Source organism: Leptonotus elevatus, chromosome 14 (genome assembly GCF_054856555.1).
Source record: "Leptonotus elevatus isolate MCC_2025b chromosome 14, RoL_Lele_1.0, whole genome shotgun sequence".
Classification (NCBI taxonomy): Eukaryota; Metazoa; Chordata; class Actinopteri; order Syngnathiformes; family Syngnathidae; genus Leptonotus; species Leptonotus elevatus.
Window position 1 is genome coordinate 15,140,001 of NC_141252.1, and position 21,242 is coordinate 15,161,242.

The 21,242-nt window shown below is 38.5% G+C and overlaps 1 protein-coding gene across 1 annotated transcript; it reads left to right on the forward strand.

Moving 5' to 3' along the window:
- Positions 1-18,595: 18,595 nt before the first annotated feature.
- olig4 (oligodendrocyte transcription factor 4) lies at positions 18,596-19,779 on the forward strand. The gene has a single exon (XM_086095238.1). The coding sequence runs from the start codon at positions 18,860-18,862 to the stop codon at positions 19,580-19,582; it is 723 nt and encodes a 240-aa protein (XP_085951364.1). The 5' UTR covers positions 18,596-18,859; the 3' UTR covers positions 19,583-19,779.
- Positions 19,780-21,242: the final 1,463 nt, after the last annotated feature.

Sequence of the window (21,242 nt, forward strand, 5' to 3'; positions counted from 1 at the left end):
TCATATCAAAATGCATAAATTGAAATTAATGTTGGATAAAATTGCATAGGTTATGGATGGCCACATAATTTGTGGGTCTGGTAAGCCATTTTCAGAGATTCAAACATTTCATTTGTTACTTTAAAGGTGAATTGCACAGTTTGTAACTTTTATTTTTACTCATGACTGCCACCTCTGGCCTGAAGCGGAACTGCAGCTTCTGTGTGAAGCTCCTGCATCTATCCCTATTATCTTGTATGCTAGCTAACACAACACGACATGCCCGCGGGGACGAGGATGACGTAAGCCTCCCCAAGCAGAAGTGCTCGCCCCGAACACTACACACTGAAGGTAAGATCCGCTGATAGGCGCAGCTAAAAAGTCAGGGTTTTTTGTATTCATTTGGGCCTTGGTGGAGCATGCATGATGTAGAAAAATCTTTAAAAAATAACATTTTAAACTTAGCCCTTTAGTGTCCCTTACCTTAAAGGGATAGTGTGTAGATTTTTTTTTTTTTTGCCATCTCGTGGTGAACTAATATAATGTAATAACCTAAATTTATAGTGACGCAAGCTGACCACCAATTATTACGGTTGTTAAATTTGTCTCATTCTGATATCTATAGCAAGAAGATAGCCGCGAAACATGTTAGTCTCCTGTAAGAAGCGGTGTGACCTATGTAATATAATAAGCGATTAATAGACCTACAAATTAATTACATTACATATATTTTTTTAATGTACGTTGATGTGATATAATATCTATATTTTTTAGCATATTATAGAAATTAATGGTGTTATTTTATTAAGTGAATGAACATTTAAAATTTAAAAAAAAATTCTACACATTGCTGCATTTTTGTCATTCAACATTCTTGGGAGTTTTAAAGCTCTTTACGTGGATATTCATCTCCCTCAGAATATGAATCATTCAGTTGCATGCACATGATAAAACGGTTAATTGACCATTTTATTGGGTGTGTAAGAGTTACCGTAATAATCTACTGTTATACTAGCTGTAAACTGTACATAAATACTAACAAAGGCCAGTGAGAACATTTATGTTGTTGTGCGTGCTGTTAGAAGTAATTATGATCAGATTTTTAGGAGCAATTAACACCACCAAATAGTTTGACCTGTGTAATTATTACAGTAATGACTACGATAGTTTTATAAAGCATTTCAAAGCACAACATCCATTTGGGGGTTGCTTCTACGCATAGTGCTACCATCTAACCTGTTTAGTGTGCAAGCACAGCGACTTCCTGAATTAATGGCCTCCATCACTTTTCATCATAGGCTACAACACAATTTAGTCTGCAGCAATCCTGCTGAGCCCGTCAAATATAATTGCACTCTTAATCTCATCTCTTCAACATGAATTACTTCCAGAAGAGAGAAAATTCTGCTTTTGCGGTTATTTGTGTTGCCACGTTTAAGTAAAGATCACACTGATGAATATTTCTAGTCAAGACAAACCACGCGTGTACGCACAATCTGATGAAACACAGCAACATGATTTGCATGGGCCTTTTCGTTGGTTCTCAGGTTCAAAGGTGATTCCATAGAATTGTGTTGGCTTAGCTGCTGACTACTGTCATTAGAGGTATTGATCAATTTCTGGCCTATAAATGTATCAGGAAGTCAGGTTGCATTGTTTTGGTAGTTTACATGACAATAATGAGAAATATTGCACCGTGGCGTGTAATAGAAAACACCAAACGTGCTAAATTATTCTATATCAGCTCAAACTTGGGTGCTCCTTATAAACGCCCAAACGTGAAGTGAAAGAGAATAACATCAATTTGCCCAATTTCAATTATTGGCCTGGGACAACCAACTACCTTGTCAGTGTATTATTTTAACTGCAATTAATTGTTTTCGTTGCTATTGTCTCTTATTTGTGTGCAGCTGATGTCAGTGAGGTTGAAATGACACAGTATTCCAAAACATTATTCCCCCATTCCCCAACATCCCTACATACGTGTCCCTTACTTTTCAATGAACTTTTTTAATTTGTTTCTCAATCATACTTTTATTTATATTAGCCCAGATTTTCAGAAGGCATCCCATGAACTCCACTTAGCCTCTTTGTTTACATTTGCCTTTTTATCTATGTGGCAAAACAAACTTATATTTCAACTAAAGATACACTATGAATAATTTAGTGCCATCTAGTGGTGAACTAATAGAATGCAACAATTTTTAAGCACGCACATTACGGTTCCTCAGACAGACCACATTTTGCAAGCATACCACCAATTAATGGCAATTATTCTTTGGAGGGAGTGAGCCAGAACCTGCCACGCCAGAGCTAGTGTGAGCGGCAACCATGAGTGGCTAGCAAGAATCGGCTAACAAGAGCTCTTGTAATATAATTATTGATTACTCGACCTATGATTATATTAAAGAAATATATGTTGATGTGATAAAACATATTTTTTTGTTTTTTTAAAATGAAGGATTAGTGCTAAATAATACCCACTGTGTCTCTTACTCACTCAAACCCCAAAAAAGTATAAATAATTTTTTTAATACTTTGTCCTGCACTCCCCAAAATGTATTTATATGTTTTTTTTAATGTGTTTTTTAATGTTAGAGCATACCGAAGGCTTTGATACCGCTTATGACATGAAGAGGTCGCTTAGAGCAATGGTAAATATTACAAAAAACGGCCAGCAGGTGGCAGCAGAGTATAAGAGATCAACTGGGCCATGGTGCAACAAGCTCTTTTTCACAGTGTTTTCAACAGGTTTGTGAATAATGATGAAACAGCTATATTTTAATGCTAATGGATAATCTTTCTTTTGGTAGGTTCCATGCAATAGAACACAATATTTTGTGGACCTTGCAAAATCCAGTAAAACAGCTGGGAGTGAAGGGGGTTGCTTCAGTGAAAATGGTTGGGAGTTAAGTATAATAGCCCTATTCTCTTGGTTTGATATTTTTCATAATTTTTCAAGTTTGTGGTAACCTTTTTGTGTTTTATTTTCATTGTTCCATATGGTTAATCTATCAAAACTAGGTCAATACCACAGTATTAGGCAAAAAGTCTCTCACAGAGTTGTACATCTGCTGTCATTTAGATTGCTTCATTCCGTATGGCCTGATCAACTTGCAGCCTATTCAATTGAGACACATGTGCCGCGTAATCAGCTACTTGAACAGTTGCTGAGAAAGTGAGATGATGTGCCTCTCCAGTGTGTTTGTTTTGATCGTAATCCTCGCTCCTCATGCTCCTCACATGTAACCTTTCCCCTGGCCCCACCCAAAGCCACGTACATTTTCTTTGGGGACAAAAGGCCTGTCCATGAATCCTGCTGACTGTGTGGCAGCAGTCCGGTCCCAGGGCTGCGCCACACTGAGCTCCCTTGGGGCCCACGTCCTGAAGCCTCCAGCATCAAAGAGTTCCTGGGTCAAGGGGCCGAGTAGAACCTGATTTAACCCTCCCGTACCCTTTGCATCACAATGTGTGGGTATGTTCCCGCTCTTTAGCCCTCACTTTCCCTATGATATGCGTATATCAGTGATGCCCCCACCCCTCCCCAACAACCTCATTTGTCCCTCCCACTGCTGCCTGACATACACTTCACATTCGAAGCAGCTTCACTCCCCATTCGGAATTCATCTGCGCTTCAATATTTGACCTTGACATGATGACCCAGATAAAAAGTGGTATGACTATTCATGAATTTGAACCTGAACAATAGTTGAACAAACCATTATCCTTGAGGTCTGATTTCAAAACTAGCTATCCATGTATATGTAATAATGAGGAGAAAAAAACGTTGACATGGTTTCACAGTCATAATGGCCCTCTGTGGGAAACCATATCTATAAAATGACTTCTGACACCCCTGGCCTACACCTTATGGTATTTCTTATTTTAAGCTAAATTCATTCAAAACCAGCAATACAATCATTTTAACAAGTAATATTGCCTTATTAAAGATGTGAAAGAAAATAATAGATTTTCATGACTTCAGTTACTTTATAAAGATGTTCTCATTTTTTCTATTAACTTTTCTATGATACACAGCATGAAAATGCTCAATAGAAAAATAGTTTCACTGAATTTGGCCAAAGTGTATTCAACAAAGTAGTTAGGCATAGGGATATTCGATACAACTTATTTTCCAACATCAATACCGATACTACTAGTACTTTTGATACATAAAATCCCACACCAAAAAAACCCCAATGAAAGATAATATCAAATAAAGACCTACACTATATATCCCACTATCCACTATATATCCCCCAACTACCATTTTTTCCCCTAAAATTGCATGAAATTAATGTCAATTTTCTATTCTTCTTATTTCTAGTTGCTGATTGTAAAACGACCACAAGAGGGTGGCCAATATTGATATTGGTCACGAGTACCGACACTTTGAAATAAGGCCATGGACTCGTTTGGTCCTCCTTCAGCACCTGCTTCATTTTTCCAGTCACCCACTTCTTTTTCATCCCCATGGGAGACTGGCTTTTTATTTTCATTTTCTACCTGATTCTTTTTCTTTTTTTTAAAAAGTGTTTTTCTTGATCACAAAAGTCTATCTCAGAGGGCTTCTGGAATGTAAGTAACCCCCACGATGAAAGAGATGGAGGGACTGCTGTATTGTACCACATATGAGGAGGTGGTCGCAATTTAAAAAAATAATGTTAAAAAAATCATGTTTAAAAAAAAAAAAAAAACTTGCTGACTAAAAATTAAGAAATAAATAAAAAGGTTTGATCTGAATAACTATTACATAAAAAAAATGTAAGCATTGACATTTTGCCAAAATGTAGAAAATAAGTCCGCATTCAACAAATATTCAGTTTAACTCAAAATCCATCCAGGGTAACACTCATTTTGGGATCAATTATATACCTGCTTTCTAAGCTGTATGCTTTATACAGAGTATAAAGTAAACAGTAAAGTATACAGATGTATACTTTATATATGTTCTTATTTTTAGACTACAATAGTCAGAATGCGTACAGCCACAAAATCAGATTTTCACCTCCAGAGCAATTTGTCGGCATTTTCAGATTTTTTAAATTCTGTCAAGAACATTACAGCGGGACCCTGATTATATATCTACAAGAGCGAACACAGTATTATGCAGTGCAGTTCTACATCACTGCAAACTAAACATATTGTTGAATTTGTATTCTACCACTCTGAGGGTATCAATCAAGACTAAGCATCTTTTTAAGAGTAGAATTTAGAATACAGCTCTTAAACTAAATTTTGTATGTAGCACTAAACACGGTTGCTTATTGAAATTCAAGCCAAAGGATTTTCACGAGTTCCGCTCGCAGTGAAGGAGCAGAAGGCAATTGTTCCAAGAGGAGGTTGGACTTGGCTAACTTAAATGGGAGGTGGGGACGCAGAGGGCAAAGGGCACAATCTTACATGAGTTTCCTCTTTCAGGGATGCCCAATAAAGTTGTGAAAGGAAAAGAAAATGAATGGCGGGGATGGGGTCACTGGGCGAGACACAATTGTGGCTGAGAAGGGAGGAAATCTAATCAGTTTGGAGATGCTAATTTTATGGAACACCAATTAAGGAGAGCTTTTATGACACATTTCAGGAGAAAGCAAAACACCGCAGTCGTCCCCCTGTTGGTTGAGGATCTATTGTTAATGCCGCCCCCCCTCATACACACACTTATCCTCAACCTCAGCAGCATTGAGGCCAGCCTCTAATGGGATGGCACCTCCTTTCTGCCTGTCCTCGCCCACATTGGGGAAATGAGGCTGTGTCTGTTTGTTGTTCTGGATGGTTGTGTGTCCCGTTTATCACCGTCACTGCGCAGAAACACATAGAAAGAGGAGAACTGAGGGGGGCTTTGCCGTCCAATCTGTCCTGCTTTGGGCTTTATGACCACGGGCCTCACGTGGCGAGTAGCCCACCCTAGACTCATACATCTCCATCGCTGCCTTTCGGGCACGACGGCCTTTGTATCGGCTCACTCCGGCTGCCAAGATGTGTGTCTGCACCACTAATGGGGACCAGTGTAGCGCTCCTAACTAGACAATGACAGCAGAGCCAAGATGGCCAATGTTTAACCAGCGAGTGGCCCACTCATGCCCCTGCTTGGCCCCGTAGCCCCCTGTGCTTTTGTAGGCTCAGGGTTAATCTTTTAAAGGCCGGAGCTGGGACATATCTCCTCCTACCTACAGCACCTAAAATATACTACCACACAGTCACTAGAGTTGTACTTTTATGGGAGCTTTTGTTTGCGCTCTGTGTACAGTCAAAGCACTTAATGGCTCGACGAACCCTAAAGCCCCCTTAGGAATTTAAAGGGGAAGTCGACCTTAAACATTTCTTGACAATATTATGTTATATGTGACCTCACTAGTCTAAACATGACATTCTGATTAATATTACATTTGTGGAATATGAGTTATGCAGCAAAATCCGGCCATTTCTACCCATCTCAGGGGGCAGAACCATTTTGCCACTTGCTGAAGATGACATCACAGTTGCTCAGGTTTCAGGTAGCAACCCAATCACAGCTCAGCTTCAGAAAACAGGTGAGCTGTGATTGGTCGTTGCTTGAACCCTGAGCAACATTGATGCCATCTTCAGTCGACAACAAGTTACAAAATGGCTGCCCCCTGAGATGGATAAAAAGGGCTGGATTTTGCTGCTTACAACTTTTTAAGCCCTAAGCTATTTTTCAGGCTTTTGCTCGAAAATTACATACCCAAAATAAAAAGAGGATGTCTCTGCAACCACAAGGTCTATTTGAATAATTATTGTGTCATAATAAAGGGAACACTTGTGTGTTTTGTATGAAGTAGCACAGTGGGAGAGTCGATCAGTTATTTCACTGTATGATGCAATACCGATTTCTATATTTGATAATCAAATTAGTTGCCGTTTGAGCTGTGTTTGGGGCATGTAAATGGCTTATATATATTCTTGTAGCCCGGTTCTGCAGTTGAATTTGATGTGCGACATCATTATATTCTTTCATGATTAGTGCATTGTTTCACACAATTTCTTCTTCACAATGTCTTCTTCAAATTAAAGGGTTAACTCATATTCCGCCAACACAATATTAACCAGAATACCATATTTAGACCAGTGGGGCTGCATAGAACATAAAGTAAAAAAAAAAAAGTTAAAACAAAGTTTTTGGGGTTGACTTCAACACTTTAACCATCAGAATACGTTACTTGGTTAACAGAGAAAAGTGGAAGTGTTGAAAAGTGCTATTTCTTAATTAGTGAACAAACAGCTGAAAAGGCGGGTATTAATCTGATGGCCTGCAGTGTCCTTTTCTTATTCACATCTATGCTGGTTTTCTGTTTGCTCTCTCCTCCATCTGTGCCCCACTTTCATGCACACGGGAGAAATGCTGCGCTTGGATGTTTCTTTCATTGCTTCTTGTCTGTATCAAGTATTTACGGGCCCTCATAAACATGTATTGATATTTAATGCTGCACTCAGCAGGACAGGGTCTGTTTTGCAGAGCTTGAAGGCCTGCGTTTCTCCAAGATAGAAAAAGTGAGACAAAGAATATCAATGACAAAGGTGCGAGAACAAACTAAATGGCCCGGAGAGGCCACACAGCTGTATGGTTTTTGCCTCTGTGGAGCATCTGTGGAACAGACTGTGAGCTTTGACTCCATCTGACCTGTAGAGATGACAGCATAGTGCATCAATTTGACTGTACACTAGCCAGCTGCTACGTTAAATTGACCAAATAAACTAAAGGAATCAAATACAAGAGCTGGAACAAAATGTTTTCTTTACAAGATACTAAGAAATATATGTATATATAATATGCATCTTACTGTGCAGCTGTTTAACTTTCTTGGAAAGACACTGCATTGCGTTAAATTAAAGCTAAATGTAGCAGCAATTGTTACCTTTAGTTCAATTAGCTACATACTATATACATGACAATAAAAGTAATTGATATATTAGTTGTTGGTGATCCAATACGTGTGTAATCATCAGGTGTCTATAAAGTGTTGTAAAAGTGAGAAATGTATTTAAGTGTATGGGGTAATTTGATGAGTGTGATTATTTTTTTTTTTTATGTGAGAGACTGGTTAGCACGTTCGCCTCCCAGTGCAGAGGACGTGAGATCGGGTGGAGTTTGCAAGTTCTCCCCGTGCCTGCGTGGGTTTTCTCCGGGCACTTCAGTTTCCTCCCACATTCCAAAGACATCTATGGCAGTTTCATTGAACACTCCAAATTGTCCATAGGTGTGATTGTGAGTGTGGATGGTTATTCGTCTCTGTGTGCCCTGCTTTTGCCTGGCAACCAGTTCAGGGTGTGCCCCGCCTACTGCCTGAAGCCAGCTGGGATAGGCTCCAGCACCCCTCGCGACCCTTGTGAGGACAAGCGGTTAAGAAAATGGATGGATGGAAGTTTTTTCCCTGTCTCTTGTCTGCTAAAGGGTTAACATTTTCCCCTTGACAGAGGTAAATGTTATTTTTGGCCCGTACGACACCTGACTGGTGTCATTCATCCAATGAACTTTGCTTCTCACCTTGTTGCTGGTAACAGAATGTTGTCTACTTGTAGAAGAGAGACACAGCAATCATTACAGGAAAATAAGAATAATTATTTTGATTCTACATTCCTTATACAACAATTAGCATTTCCATCATAGATTTTCCGTCACAGAAGCCAGATAAGGTGACAATTCTTCAAGCCCAATTTTATTTTTATTTTTTTGACACAATTTCTCGCGTGTGATGAATGATGACAGTGTTGGTTCCTGTAGGTGTGCATTGGAATTGACATGCTGGAAACCAATCAGATCCCATCACTTTTTTATTCTTTAATGGAAACACATCTGGTCATTCTATTGGTAACTAACTAACACATGAAGAACATGAATCGTAAAAGTTTGCAGAAAATTTATATTATGTTAACTACTCATTAGTGTGGAAAGCCTAACTGTAGCTACAGGAGAGTCATGTTAACACCTTGAGTTTACAGGTTTGTTCGTAAATTAAAAATAACTTATCGCTGGTATCGGGCCAAAACCTTATACTTTTCAGGAGATCCCAAAAATGGCAGATTTGTTCAACCATTAACATTGCATCATCAAAGACAGAAAGCCATTTTCAACACTTTAGATTGGTCAATAATTTGTAAAAATGACACACGTGCAAACTGACCAAATATATAGATTTTTGAAAAAATATGAATGAATTTGCAAAATATTGATTTATGAAGTTTAGGCCTGATGCCAGTGTTATATTTGCCAAATCAAAAATATATAAAGTACATTATTATTGATTAGCTAATGTATTTGAACACCAACTCATTTAAAATGTATGCCTGAGTTGTCCCAAATTGTTGTGATAGGAAAAATATGTTTTAATGTTTCTCCATTCATCCATCCACATTCATCCATCCATCCATCTTTAACTTGAATTAAACTGTTACATAAAATTGAAAAATAGTAATAATCACATTTAAGATTAAGATGTCAAACACATAATAGCCATTGATTTACAATCCTGAGCTCAAATATAGATGTCAAGAAGTGAATTGAGTTAGAAATTGCTCATTCCTAACCTCAGTAAAATTGAAATAATCTGTCACTTAGTAATGCTGGATGGTCTCTTGTGACATGGTCTAATTTGTCAAGCACTGTAATCTAATCATTTTGTTCATATGTGGAAGAAAATAAGATATTTCAGCTGTATGTAGTCCTTGAGGAGAATTTGCAAACATATTTTATTCCTTTTTGTCATTAAAAAATTAAGAATAAGAAAGTTAGACAGTTAGATTAATCTTGTTCATGAAGCAACACTGAACTGTGCCATAAATAATAATTACTTTGAAGATCAATAATTTAGTGTAAATGAAAATATAAGAAAAGCTAAAGACTCAGCCATCAAATCTATGGTTTGCTTCAACTGGATGATAATGCATCACAGATTTCCTCATCAGCATTCAGAGCCACCCATGTGCAATTTAAGGTTTAATGTATGCCAGTAATCACCCATCTGAGTCCACAGTGACTTGTGGAGTGAATGAATGAATAAAAAACGGCAGAATTTTGAAACAGAGCTTAAGAAATGATTGTTAAAAAAAGAAAAAAAGAAAAATACATTACATTTAAATGGTAATTGAAGAAGCATATTAAATACTTCATCTATAGTTACTCCAATGAAACACAGTCTAATAGGGTGCACATTTTTGGAGTGTTCTTAATTAACAATTGAGCTACTTTGCAGTTATTTCTTTGAGTAAAGTGAAAAACTGAAAGAAATCAATTATGTGTCTCTAACTAGCTTAATGCCTTCCTAAAGGGGAATACTCAACGAAAACAGACACAGTTGATTCAGTGGTCTGTGCAGGCTTTGTCGAAGCCAAACGTGGGCACATGCACGCACATACACACACATGGACGGACCATTGATCAACTCGTCAATCAAGCGCCAATGAGGATGGCCAGTGGCCACCAACACTCAGGTTATTGTGTGTGTTGACCCCAGGGTCAGCGTTAAGTAGCTGAGGACTAAGAAACACACAAAAGGACAGCATCATGTACTTTCCACATACAGTTGCGTTGCCGCCGGCACCCTTCTGAATAGACACATGGCAGGCCTATCCACAGATGGGACAGAGACAAGGAGGGGGCTGTGGGGGGGCCTGCGTTTCTAGTGTGTGTTTGTTGCCATGGTGAGGGCGCACACGCGGAGGTAACAGACTGAAACAATGGTGCTGATGAAAGCAACAGTCGTGCCTGGGCTTTGGGGATGAAGATTACTGGGTGAGCATGTCCCCACTTCTATCAGCCCCGATAACGCAGAGACAAGGGGGGAATGGAGGGGTGGGGGCAGAAGTGGCAGAAGTTTGCAGACTGCCGACACAATGCCGCCCACATGCCTCAGTGAGTGGCCAACTGTTCAAAAGTGTGACATGCACGCTGCCAAAGAAATACAATGTGTCTGTGTGTGTCAACTGGTCTGTTTGTTTTGTATTGATCAATATTAGAGACTCAATTTTGATATATGTATATATATATATATATATATATATATATATTTATTTATTTATTTATGCTCTTTAATTGGATAATCAAGCTATTTTGCATGGGTGAAATTTTATATAGGCAAACCACTAAACGTTAACTTCACATCCCCTGCAGAATGTGTGAAATATTGGCAATTTTTGGGGGGTTAATATTACTGATTATGTGAAAAACTTTTCATTTATTTTGGTATACAGTAGTGGTCAGATGAAGCCATTTGTGGTTACATACTGTATGTGTGTGTAGCCTTTTAAAATCATAATAACAAATGAAATCACCCAAATGGCCCAGATCAAAAGTTTACATAACCTTGAATGTTTGGCCTGATAATCACAGTTACACAGTAACTTTGAAAAAAGTAACTTTGGTACTTTACTGATTACTTGACATCAAAAGTGGCAACAAACGATCTCAATTAGATTACATGTTACTTTTTTAGTTACATTCAGCAACTGGCAATAATAACACAGACTCAACATAAAAACGACAACCGGTTTTGCCAGTCTATCTTGACAAATAACTTGCTTTTATTTAAAAGTAATAATAATAATAAAATAAAAACAATGGCAGCTTTCTTGGAGGGAAAATTATTGGATTCATCAGTTAAAGACCCTCGCTCTCTATGGACTAAATATTGACTTTGAGCTCAAATGCTTGTAATTCTCATATGCATTGTAATTTATATTTTATACATCCTAATAGTACATATTTTATTCTTGTATTTTATCTGGGTGTGCGATGCTATTTTGTGTGCGTGTGTGTGTGTGTGTACTGTTTCCTGGTGTTTGCGCCTCCTGCAGTCTTGGTGTGCGTTTGCCTTCCCCTCTTTTTTCAGTCTTTCTTGATTTCACATAAATAGGCTACTTTTTTTTTTAATGAACTATTTAACTTAACATATCTTTTCTTTAAAAAAAAAAAATATATAGTTTTTTGACCTGTCAATTAATTCCTGTAAGGCAAAACTACTAATGGCAAAACCTAATATTTATAATGCAGTTTGTTTATAAAACCAGACATTGCTTTTGAATTGTGGTTCAACAGAATTATTATTAATAAAATAAAAAAATAAAATAAAAAAAGACATGTTCAACCAAGGTGTGCCCTCAAATTAGCATCACAGGTGCCTTTAAACTTGTCAGCGGGCCCATTTAAAGGTTGACAAGTAGTCCCATTGTGCATGCATGCATACCACACTACACATGGACCAGAAGAAGCGAAAGAGAGTTTTCTCAGGAGATTAGAAATAAAATTGTTGACAAGCATGTTAAAGATAAAGGCTATAATACCATCTCCAATCAGTTTAATGTATACATTTAAGATCCACAGGAATGTAGCCAATCTCTATGGACTTGGCCACAGCAGGAAAATTCATGACAAATTGAAGAGATGGCTAATGAATAATAATAATAGTCTTGTTTAATTGTGAAACACAACCAAATACAAACAGCATTTAATCAACATCACACAAGAGGGAGTGATGTTGTATTCACCGATATTTCTGAAATTATATTATGAGGTTACTTGTCAATTACAGATTATTTATACTACGACTGCAAATAGTGATTTATTTTTGTAATAGATTACATTTACTATAACTTGATGTCATAAATGGATTATGATTCCTGGTTTGGTCTATATCCGCATGTCGGCGAGATGTTTAACGAGTTAGACACGAAAATGTATAGTTTGCACGAAAATGTAGATTTTGAGATTTCTCCACAAACCTCCTTGAGGTCTCTAGTTTAATTTCCCAGCAGCACAATGGTCAAATGTGTAATAGAAGTATATGAAAATAAGCAATTATACTCTGTTGAACCATTTTTCATTTCCTTTATATGACCAAAAACATTTGATTTGAGACATACCATCAATGCTGTTATCAATAAACTTATTTGTCACAGGCCACACCAAATTGCAAATAATATTTAAATTCACACACAATTATTTATTCAAATTTCCCACTGCAATATTTTGACCTCATTTAAACAAAGAAATACCACAAGGAGCAACAATAAAATAACCAAACTTTGGCTGATGCCTCAGAAGCTAAATTGTAAGATGAATGTGATCTTCAAAGTTGAGGCTGATTTCATCTGTTGAGAGGCCAAACTTCCAAAACTTTTAAAGAGTTCAAATATCAGAAAATGGCCTGCGATTGGAATCGACTTTCCACTAATATTTTAACAGTTCCTGAAAATTTCAGGTTCATATCTTCTTCCTAAAATACTGGTTGCTATGGACATTTGAAAGATGCAAGTAACCAAAACTTTAAACCCTTTTTTCTCAAAACTAGGGATTTCAACCTTCCAACATTAAAACTGCTGTAACTTTTGCGATACATTAATATCATTTTAAAGGGAATTAAGTGCAGAATTTCAATATATCAATATCTCAATTTTGATTTTTTTGGCACATGATGACTCTTTTGCCAGAGCCGGTCACATATACATACATGTCAGAAAATAGGGTGGAAACGTTGGTCATTGTTTTCCAAAGTAAAAACAGGTAGTTGCTAATGTCATATTTTGATTAAACATAAAGTTTGCTGTCATGAAGGACTATAGAAGTCAGGGAATATTTACTTTTGTCAAGCTGAAATAAGAGATTTTGAACCGTTTTTAGTTGAACAACGCCTCTAAACGACGATAGTTGTTGACTAAGTTGATGATTGATGAATCGCCATTTTGACACATCTGTATATGTACATACATATCTACACATATGGTGCATACATATACACATACAGTACATACTTTATATACCTTTCTGTAGTATATATATACAGTATATACAGAGTTTAGGGTGAGGCTACAGATAGAGTTTACTATATGGGTATGCTGATCTGACAGAACACCAGAACTTCACATGCTACTGAACACTGAACATAGAGGTGACTCTTGCACAGATGCCATTAAGCTGTAGACGCACGAATCGTGTGCCCCAAATCTATCCCTATCTGCTGTGTTGAAGAGTTGAAGGGAAGCTATTGTGCATGGTCAACACGACATCACAAAACCAGACAACACAGATGAACGAAACAGCTTTTCTCATCATTACATCACTACGGTATGTAATATTCATCCCGTTCCTCTAAAACTAGATATACTGTACATGCATTTCTAAATATTTTTACGAGTGTCATTTTCATTTAATTATTTATGTTGTAGCCATTCATATGCTTATTTATCAAATAATGAGATTCTTGTAGTATACATTTTGGACTTTTAAGCGGTTGTGTTGACAGAAACCATCATTAGCATCACCACAACCTGAAGGCCAACATCTGGATCTGGGCCCTACTCCTCCTGATGAGGGTCTGCACGGCAACCGGTTCTGCACTTTCTGCCCCTTTCACTATCTCGCCCTCAGGCCAGTATTTCCACCCTCTGTCTTCCCCCGGGGTAATTGTGGGGTAATTTATGAAGTTCTATCAGCATGGCCTAGCCAATGTATGGGCAGCCTGCTGACTGAGCCCATTCAAGCCAAGAAGAGAAGGCATGGACTCCTTTTATCCCGCTCATAATCGGCACTTCTCCACGGACCTTCTTCTGATTCCCCTCGCCCTGCAGCCCTCCACAGCAGGTGATCCTCCGTGGCTGCTTAAAGACGAAGGGGAAAGTTATTGGGCTCTTAAGTGACTCATAAACATCCTAGAGGATTTTCATAGCACCTTTGTGCTTTTTTGTTGTCGCTGAAATAATGCGATTGTTGCCGGCAGTGTCAATGAATAAATCACAGGACAGTTTGCTCCAACAGCGAGAGATAACAAAGGGCAGCACTCCCTGTTCGCTGAAACACTCGTCTTCCCGTTTGGACACGTTGTTTTACACATTTATATATCGTTTTTTCCAGACTTTGATACTTTTGTGACAACAAAGGAGATGTTTAGATTCTAGATGAATCCAGTCAAATCCTGCCCAAGGTGCCTTTTTCACTTTTAATATATTTTTCTCAAAGCCTTCATATTCAAGTTGACATTGCTTTAAAAAAAAAAAAAAAAATGGTGCTACACAAAAGCAGCTGGAGGCTCCAAGGGGAATGCTCTCAACCACATGCCCAGATTAAAGCCCATGTGTGCGTGTACAGAAGATGTAGCCACTGATCCAGTTGAACAATAGCCAGCAGAGAGTGAAGGAAGCCTTTTGGTCCACACCGCAGGTTTGTCTTTCAGCTTAGCACTTTATTGAGCCATGATAGGCCTTAATCTAGCCTGATCCTCTGTTGCTACAAGCATATGCCTGTGATAATGCCCTCATTTTCTGGTCACCTGAACACTTTCATTGGCGTGTACCCCATGCGGGAAAAGAAAGGGGGTCTCTAAACCTTAAGAACGTCTGTCACAGAGAACCTCCAATTGGGCGGAGGGTCCCAAAAGGTGCCGAACAGAGAAGAAAGTCAAACAGCCAAATGCAGGGTTAAAAATTGAAGGATTATGTGGAAACATGGAGGGTGGCTATGCATTCATTTGTAAAATGCAAAGCTCAGAGACCCTTGTGTCTCTCTGTGTGGCCCGTTGCCTCTGCAAACACATGAATAAGAAAAAGAAAGAGTAGGAGAAAGAGATTTGTTTGGCTCATGCATATATCTGTAGTTCAAGGGAGAGATTGATTATGTTTCCTTGATTCCGCTTGAGCCCCTAACAATGATCTATGCATATGTGGATAGCAACTGTTCAGTTTCTAACAAACTGTTGCTCTGTCTTTGTTTTGTTTGTTGTATCTCAATGTAAATGAAGATTCTCAAAAATCTAATCTCATGTACTATTACAGTTAGACTAAAATTTAATTAATCATACCTTTAAATTGGAAGTCAATACAACCATTTTTTGACAGTAATGTGTTCTATGCAGCCCCACTAGTCTAAACAAGGCGTTCTGATTAATATTGTGTTTGTAAAATATGAGCTAAGACGCAATATACACCCGTTTTTATCCATCTCAGGGGCCAGCCATTTTGTCACTTCTGTCGACTGAAAATGACATCACAGTTGCTCAAGGCTCAGACAACCAATCTTGGCTCAGATGGCAAACGTCACATGACCAAACTCTCAAAATAGGTGTGGCGTGATTGGTCATTAGGCTACTTGAGCCCTGAGCAGGCGCTGAGTCATTTTCAGTCGACAGCAAGTGGCAAAATGGCCGCTGTCTGAGATGGAATAAAACAGGTGGATTTTGCTGCTTAATTCAAATTCACAAACACAATATCAATCAGAATACCATGTTTAGACTAGTGTAACTGCAAAGATCATATTGTAAACGCCAAAGAATCGTTTTGCCTCGACTTCCCCTTTAAACACACATTGACTTTGCAGTTTGTAAAACACATTGAAAACTGTGCCGCAGAAGCAGCCATTAAAACGTCTGAAAAGGCCGCCGAAGAATGAAATCAGGGCCATTGTGTCCGACATAGTTAATTAGGATCTGACCCAATTAGTGAGGGGAAATCCAGCAGCCATGTTGGCGCGGAGCCTAACCATGGGAAATTCCATATGCTCCAAATAAACGGCCCATGTTGTCGCTCAAGGTTCCCCAATTATAATATCACTACATGTTGGCAGGGGCAAAGCAGTCTGTGGGGCCCCCTGATGGAGCTCTAGTGGGGGGTCCTCAGGGCCCCCTTGATTCCCATTCTGTGTTTGAGAAGCACACACAGAATAGTATATCTTACACTGCATCAGTTGAGACTATACGCACTGTGCAAGTCAATGAAGGCGCCCCTGACAAACACAATTATAGACTTTGAAAGTTTGTCGTCAGTTGTTTTTGGAACAAGCATGGCTGTATTGTGTCGCTTAATTAATTAACTCAACATGTATATTTTGAATGCTACTTTTTCTTGAGCTATGCTATAGAAGGCAATTGTGATTTTCAATTATGATTTAGGGAATATTAAATCAAATTTAAAAAGCATTTTTTTAACCTCATTTCAAGTTTTGCTGAGTTTGAACAGTTAAATCTAAACTCAAAATGTCTACAGAGGGATATTCAATATCAAGCTTGGTGCACTATATCAATATATTAGAAATAAAAAGTTTAAATCTGAAATGTGGTACTTTGGTGTCATACCACAAAATATTCCATTTAATATTGAAGATAAGCAGATTTGTAAAATGTGAGAGTGCAAGTGGCTTTATGGTTGAATTAGGGGAAGACAATGCCGTGCCCACTCTTTAGTATCTTTTTAACTACCTCCTCCCCGCTTGCAGGGCCCCCTTCTAGTGATAGTGATGCGATTTCGCAGACTGTTTGGAGAGCCAAGTCAAATTTATCTGACCTCTTTTGTCTTGGCTTCTGCTTGAATTGTATCTAGTCTGCCATTAACACTGCTCTTTACATGTTCAAGCACCTCATATGGTGCTTCATGCCTCTCCTAGTGTCGCATAGATACCGTATGTAAATAAGGCCTTCCAGGCATCATATATCTGTGGCTGTGGTGCAAGGAATTAAGAAGGTTGTCTACACTCTCACTTTTGCTTCACTTGCATCGAATGGTACACGTGTACTGTGTAAATAACAACACTGATAAATGCGGAGTGTTACACGTTTAATAATGAATCTTTATAAAAATGAACTATATTTGGTAACTTGGACCTGAGTCAAAACTGACATCTCACATATAATTTCACATTTAATCCATTGATACTGACAACTCATCAGTATCAAATATTTTATTTTAAAAAATTATTAAACTACAAAAAAAAAAAGTGTCACCCAGCCTTTTGACAAAGAAAGCTGGGCAAGAATGAAAAATTTATGATTACATATCGGAAAAGAAAACAACCAATACATGACTTTATATGACTTATGATTATTGTAACATGAACATTTTAGAATATCATTAGATAAAGCAATTAAAGTAAAGTATCACTATCATGCATTTATTTGGTTAAAACTAGAGATGGACGAGCACCAATAAAAGGTATTTGAAAGTATCGGTACTCGTGATGGTGACTGATACCAGGATCAGATGCCCTCTTGTGAAGAACAGGAAATTGCCATTCATTTCGTGTAATTTGAAGGAAAAAAATGCTATATTGGGATATTTAGGCCTTTCTTTAAAATGCTCTCAGTGTTTTTTGGGGGAAAGTACTAGCTGAGTACTCGTACTGGATTTGGTCTGGGAAAAAAAAGTTAACATCTCTAGTTAAAAACATGATAATACTTTGTACAAACACCCACAAAAGAGTTCACCCAGCCACTATAAAGCTATAATGACAATGCAATTGGAATGAAATATAATAAAAGAAAGTTATATAAAGTAATTTTGATGTAACAATATTCCAACCACAATTCTATTTTAAAAAGTTGCAAAAGGATTTTGTGATTTTCTGCAACATTTTCCTTTATGGATTTTAGTTCTGAATTGTTTTAAGTATTTGTGGCCTAAGGGTATGTAATAAGTTAATGTTTTTTTTTTAAATATAATGTCATCATCACACTTGAATGAAAGTTTTAACTATCTTTGTTAACTAACTCTTTAACACTTGTTTTTGGTTAATGTGTTGTGATTCATCTGGGATGCTGGGGGGAGATGGTTGGGCTAAATGTGAGTGTGGGAAGGTGCAATGGGGACTGCAGGACGCCATGTGTGTGTGTGTGTGTGTTGAGGGTGAACGTGTCCCTTCGGCAATTGGCTGTAGCTCTAAGTGTCTCATTATGCGACTTATTGTTCCTTTGTTGTGCTGGCTGTATAAATAGACCCCAGTGGGCCCAGAGGATGACAGTTTAGACAGACTGGTCATCAGACTGAAAAAAGGGAAGTGTGACTGTGGCTGCACTACGAGGAACACACACAGATCAAGAAAAACTGGGAAGCATCTGACAACATCCCAGATTTTTTTTTTCCTTTTTGTGCTGGTCTTGCTTCAACTAAGATGGATTCTGATGCTGGTTCCACCTGCAGCCGCTCGTCATCCCCAGACCTGGTTGTGGATGACTCCGTTGGGAACTTCTTCTCAAACAAGATGTTTCAGACATACTGCCATGAAAACCACTCCGGCAGGGAGCCCGACCAGAGCACGGCTGGTAAGACCAAAACTCAGCTCAACAAGGATGAGGTGCAAGACCTGAGACTGAAAGTAAACAGTCGGGAGAGGAAGCGGATGCACGATTTGAATCAGGCCATGGACGGCTTGAGAGAGGTCATGCCCTACGCTCACGGCCCATCTGTCCGCAAGTTGTCCAAAATCTCCACCTTGCTCCTTGCCCGAAACTACATCCTCATGCTGTCCAGCTCTTTGGAGGAGATGAAAAAGCTGGTGGGGGACGTTTACGGAGCCAATGCTGCCGTCCAGAGCCGCACTGCCCACCCATCCATCACCTCTGCAGCATCACCTGCCCATCTGCCGCTGCATCCTCTGGCCCAGTCCCTGCACTCCCTCACCCAGCATCATTCATCCACGACAGCAGCGTTGCCAGCGCCGCACTCGCCTCCGTCCACCAGCTTTCTGGGCTTTCACGCGCCAGGCCTTCTGAAGGACCCGCTCCACCTGACTAGCGCCTACAGGCATTTCCCTGGCATGCCTTGCCCATGCTCACTCTGCCAAGCGTTACCCGCAGCCACCTCTTCATTGCACGGCTTGGCAATGAACAAGTAACTGTGACTACTTCTGTTGGTATCAGCATGAGGGACTGTGCAAACTGCGGACCTGATAACCACAATTTGTATCTAATGTAAATACTTTTTTATAAAATGCAAACTGCTGCTATTTTTCCAACTTGTCTCTTCTGTATTGCTTTAAGAGAAATATTCGAACTGCACCAGGGATTCTATCAAGAGTTGCAAAGACTGTAATTTATCTGATGAAGAGCAATGATTGTCAACAAATTGATTTTGTGTGTCTTTTTGTACAGGATTACTATTTTCCTAAATTAAATTTGTTATGAACATAAAACTTGTGTGCTGGTATTATTATATTTTTACAAAATATTATATACTTTTTAATAGTAATGTTCGATAACACTTTTATTATTCAGGCCGATACCAATATGAGTACTGAACTCCAGAATAGTCACTGATATCGATACTAAGTAATGATACCACTAGTACTTTTGATACCAAACACACACACACAGCAGATCATTTTAAAGAAAGACACATATAGCTCAAATTTTTTACTTAAAATTTCTATTATTTTAATTTCTAGATCCTGCTTGTAAAATGGCCACAAGAGGAGGGAGTGGGTGGGTGGGGGTTAATGATACTTCTTATATTTTAAATAAATACACCACCTTCTAAGTATTTTAAATTTTTACGAGACATAACTTATGGAAAGAGTTGAGTTATCATACTTATAAAAGCACAGAATAACATGTCACAAAAGCTTGGACACCACTAGGCAGAGATGGGGAAGGTACTGACATTCTATACTTGAGTATAAAAGTAAAGTAGTTTGGTAAAATTACTCACTCAAATAATTACTCAAGTAAAAGTTTTAAAAAAGTACAGATTCTGAAATTTACTTGACGAGTAGAAGTAAAAATTATTTTTACCAGATGTTTCCTACTATGTGAATTTGAAAGATATTAGCTAATAGAGCAAAAATGGGTATACATTGGCTAGTAGACTCTCTGAGTTATTCTAATCTAGCCAATTGCATGTCATGTGATAGCGTGTAGTAGAGCCAATCACAAGCTGGGATGTACGGGACCGTGTACGCTTCATATGATTGGCGGAGCCAGGAGACATTGAGGTCAGCTAATCATTTAAAAACAACAGTAATGACCTTGTTTTGAAAATATATTAAGTGAAAAGTTACGTTAAAATGTAACGGATAAAGGTAAAAAGTAGTGTAAAAAATAAATACTCAGGAAAGTACAAAATAATGGAAAAAACCTACTCAAGTACAGTAAAAAAGTATTTGTACTTTGTCACTTCCCATCTCTGCCACTAGGACAAAGGAGTAGGGTAAAAAAAAAAGTAGATTAAGGATATCATTGGTTGCTAACCAGTTTTCGAGGCACTGACCTCTTAAAGAGCAAAAGAGGGACAGAAGGGCGACACAATGCAACAACACAGAAGCTGAATGTGGCGTTCTTGAGCCTGGGGACCATCCATCTTTACCTCAACAGGGTGTAGGAGATGAAAGGACAACACAGGCGCCAGGAAGGCGCGTCACTTTTGTCCGACGCAGGCGAGGGACGTAGCTATGTCCTTAAGATCTAGGACAACTATTTGTCACTGTCTCATAATGACTTGGTTATCTGCACACAAAGAGCAACTTGCAGCAGAGGGCACAAAGTGACCAGATCGCAAAA

Excerpts from the sequence above, each read along its gene's own strand:
- olig4 (XM_086095238.1), top strand. The coding sequence starts at position 18,860 with ATGGATTCTGATGCTGGTTCCACCTGCAGCCGCTCGTCATCCCCAGAC.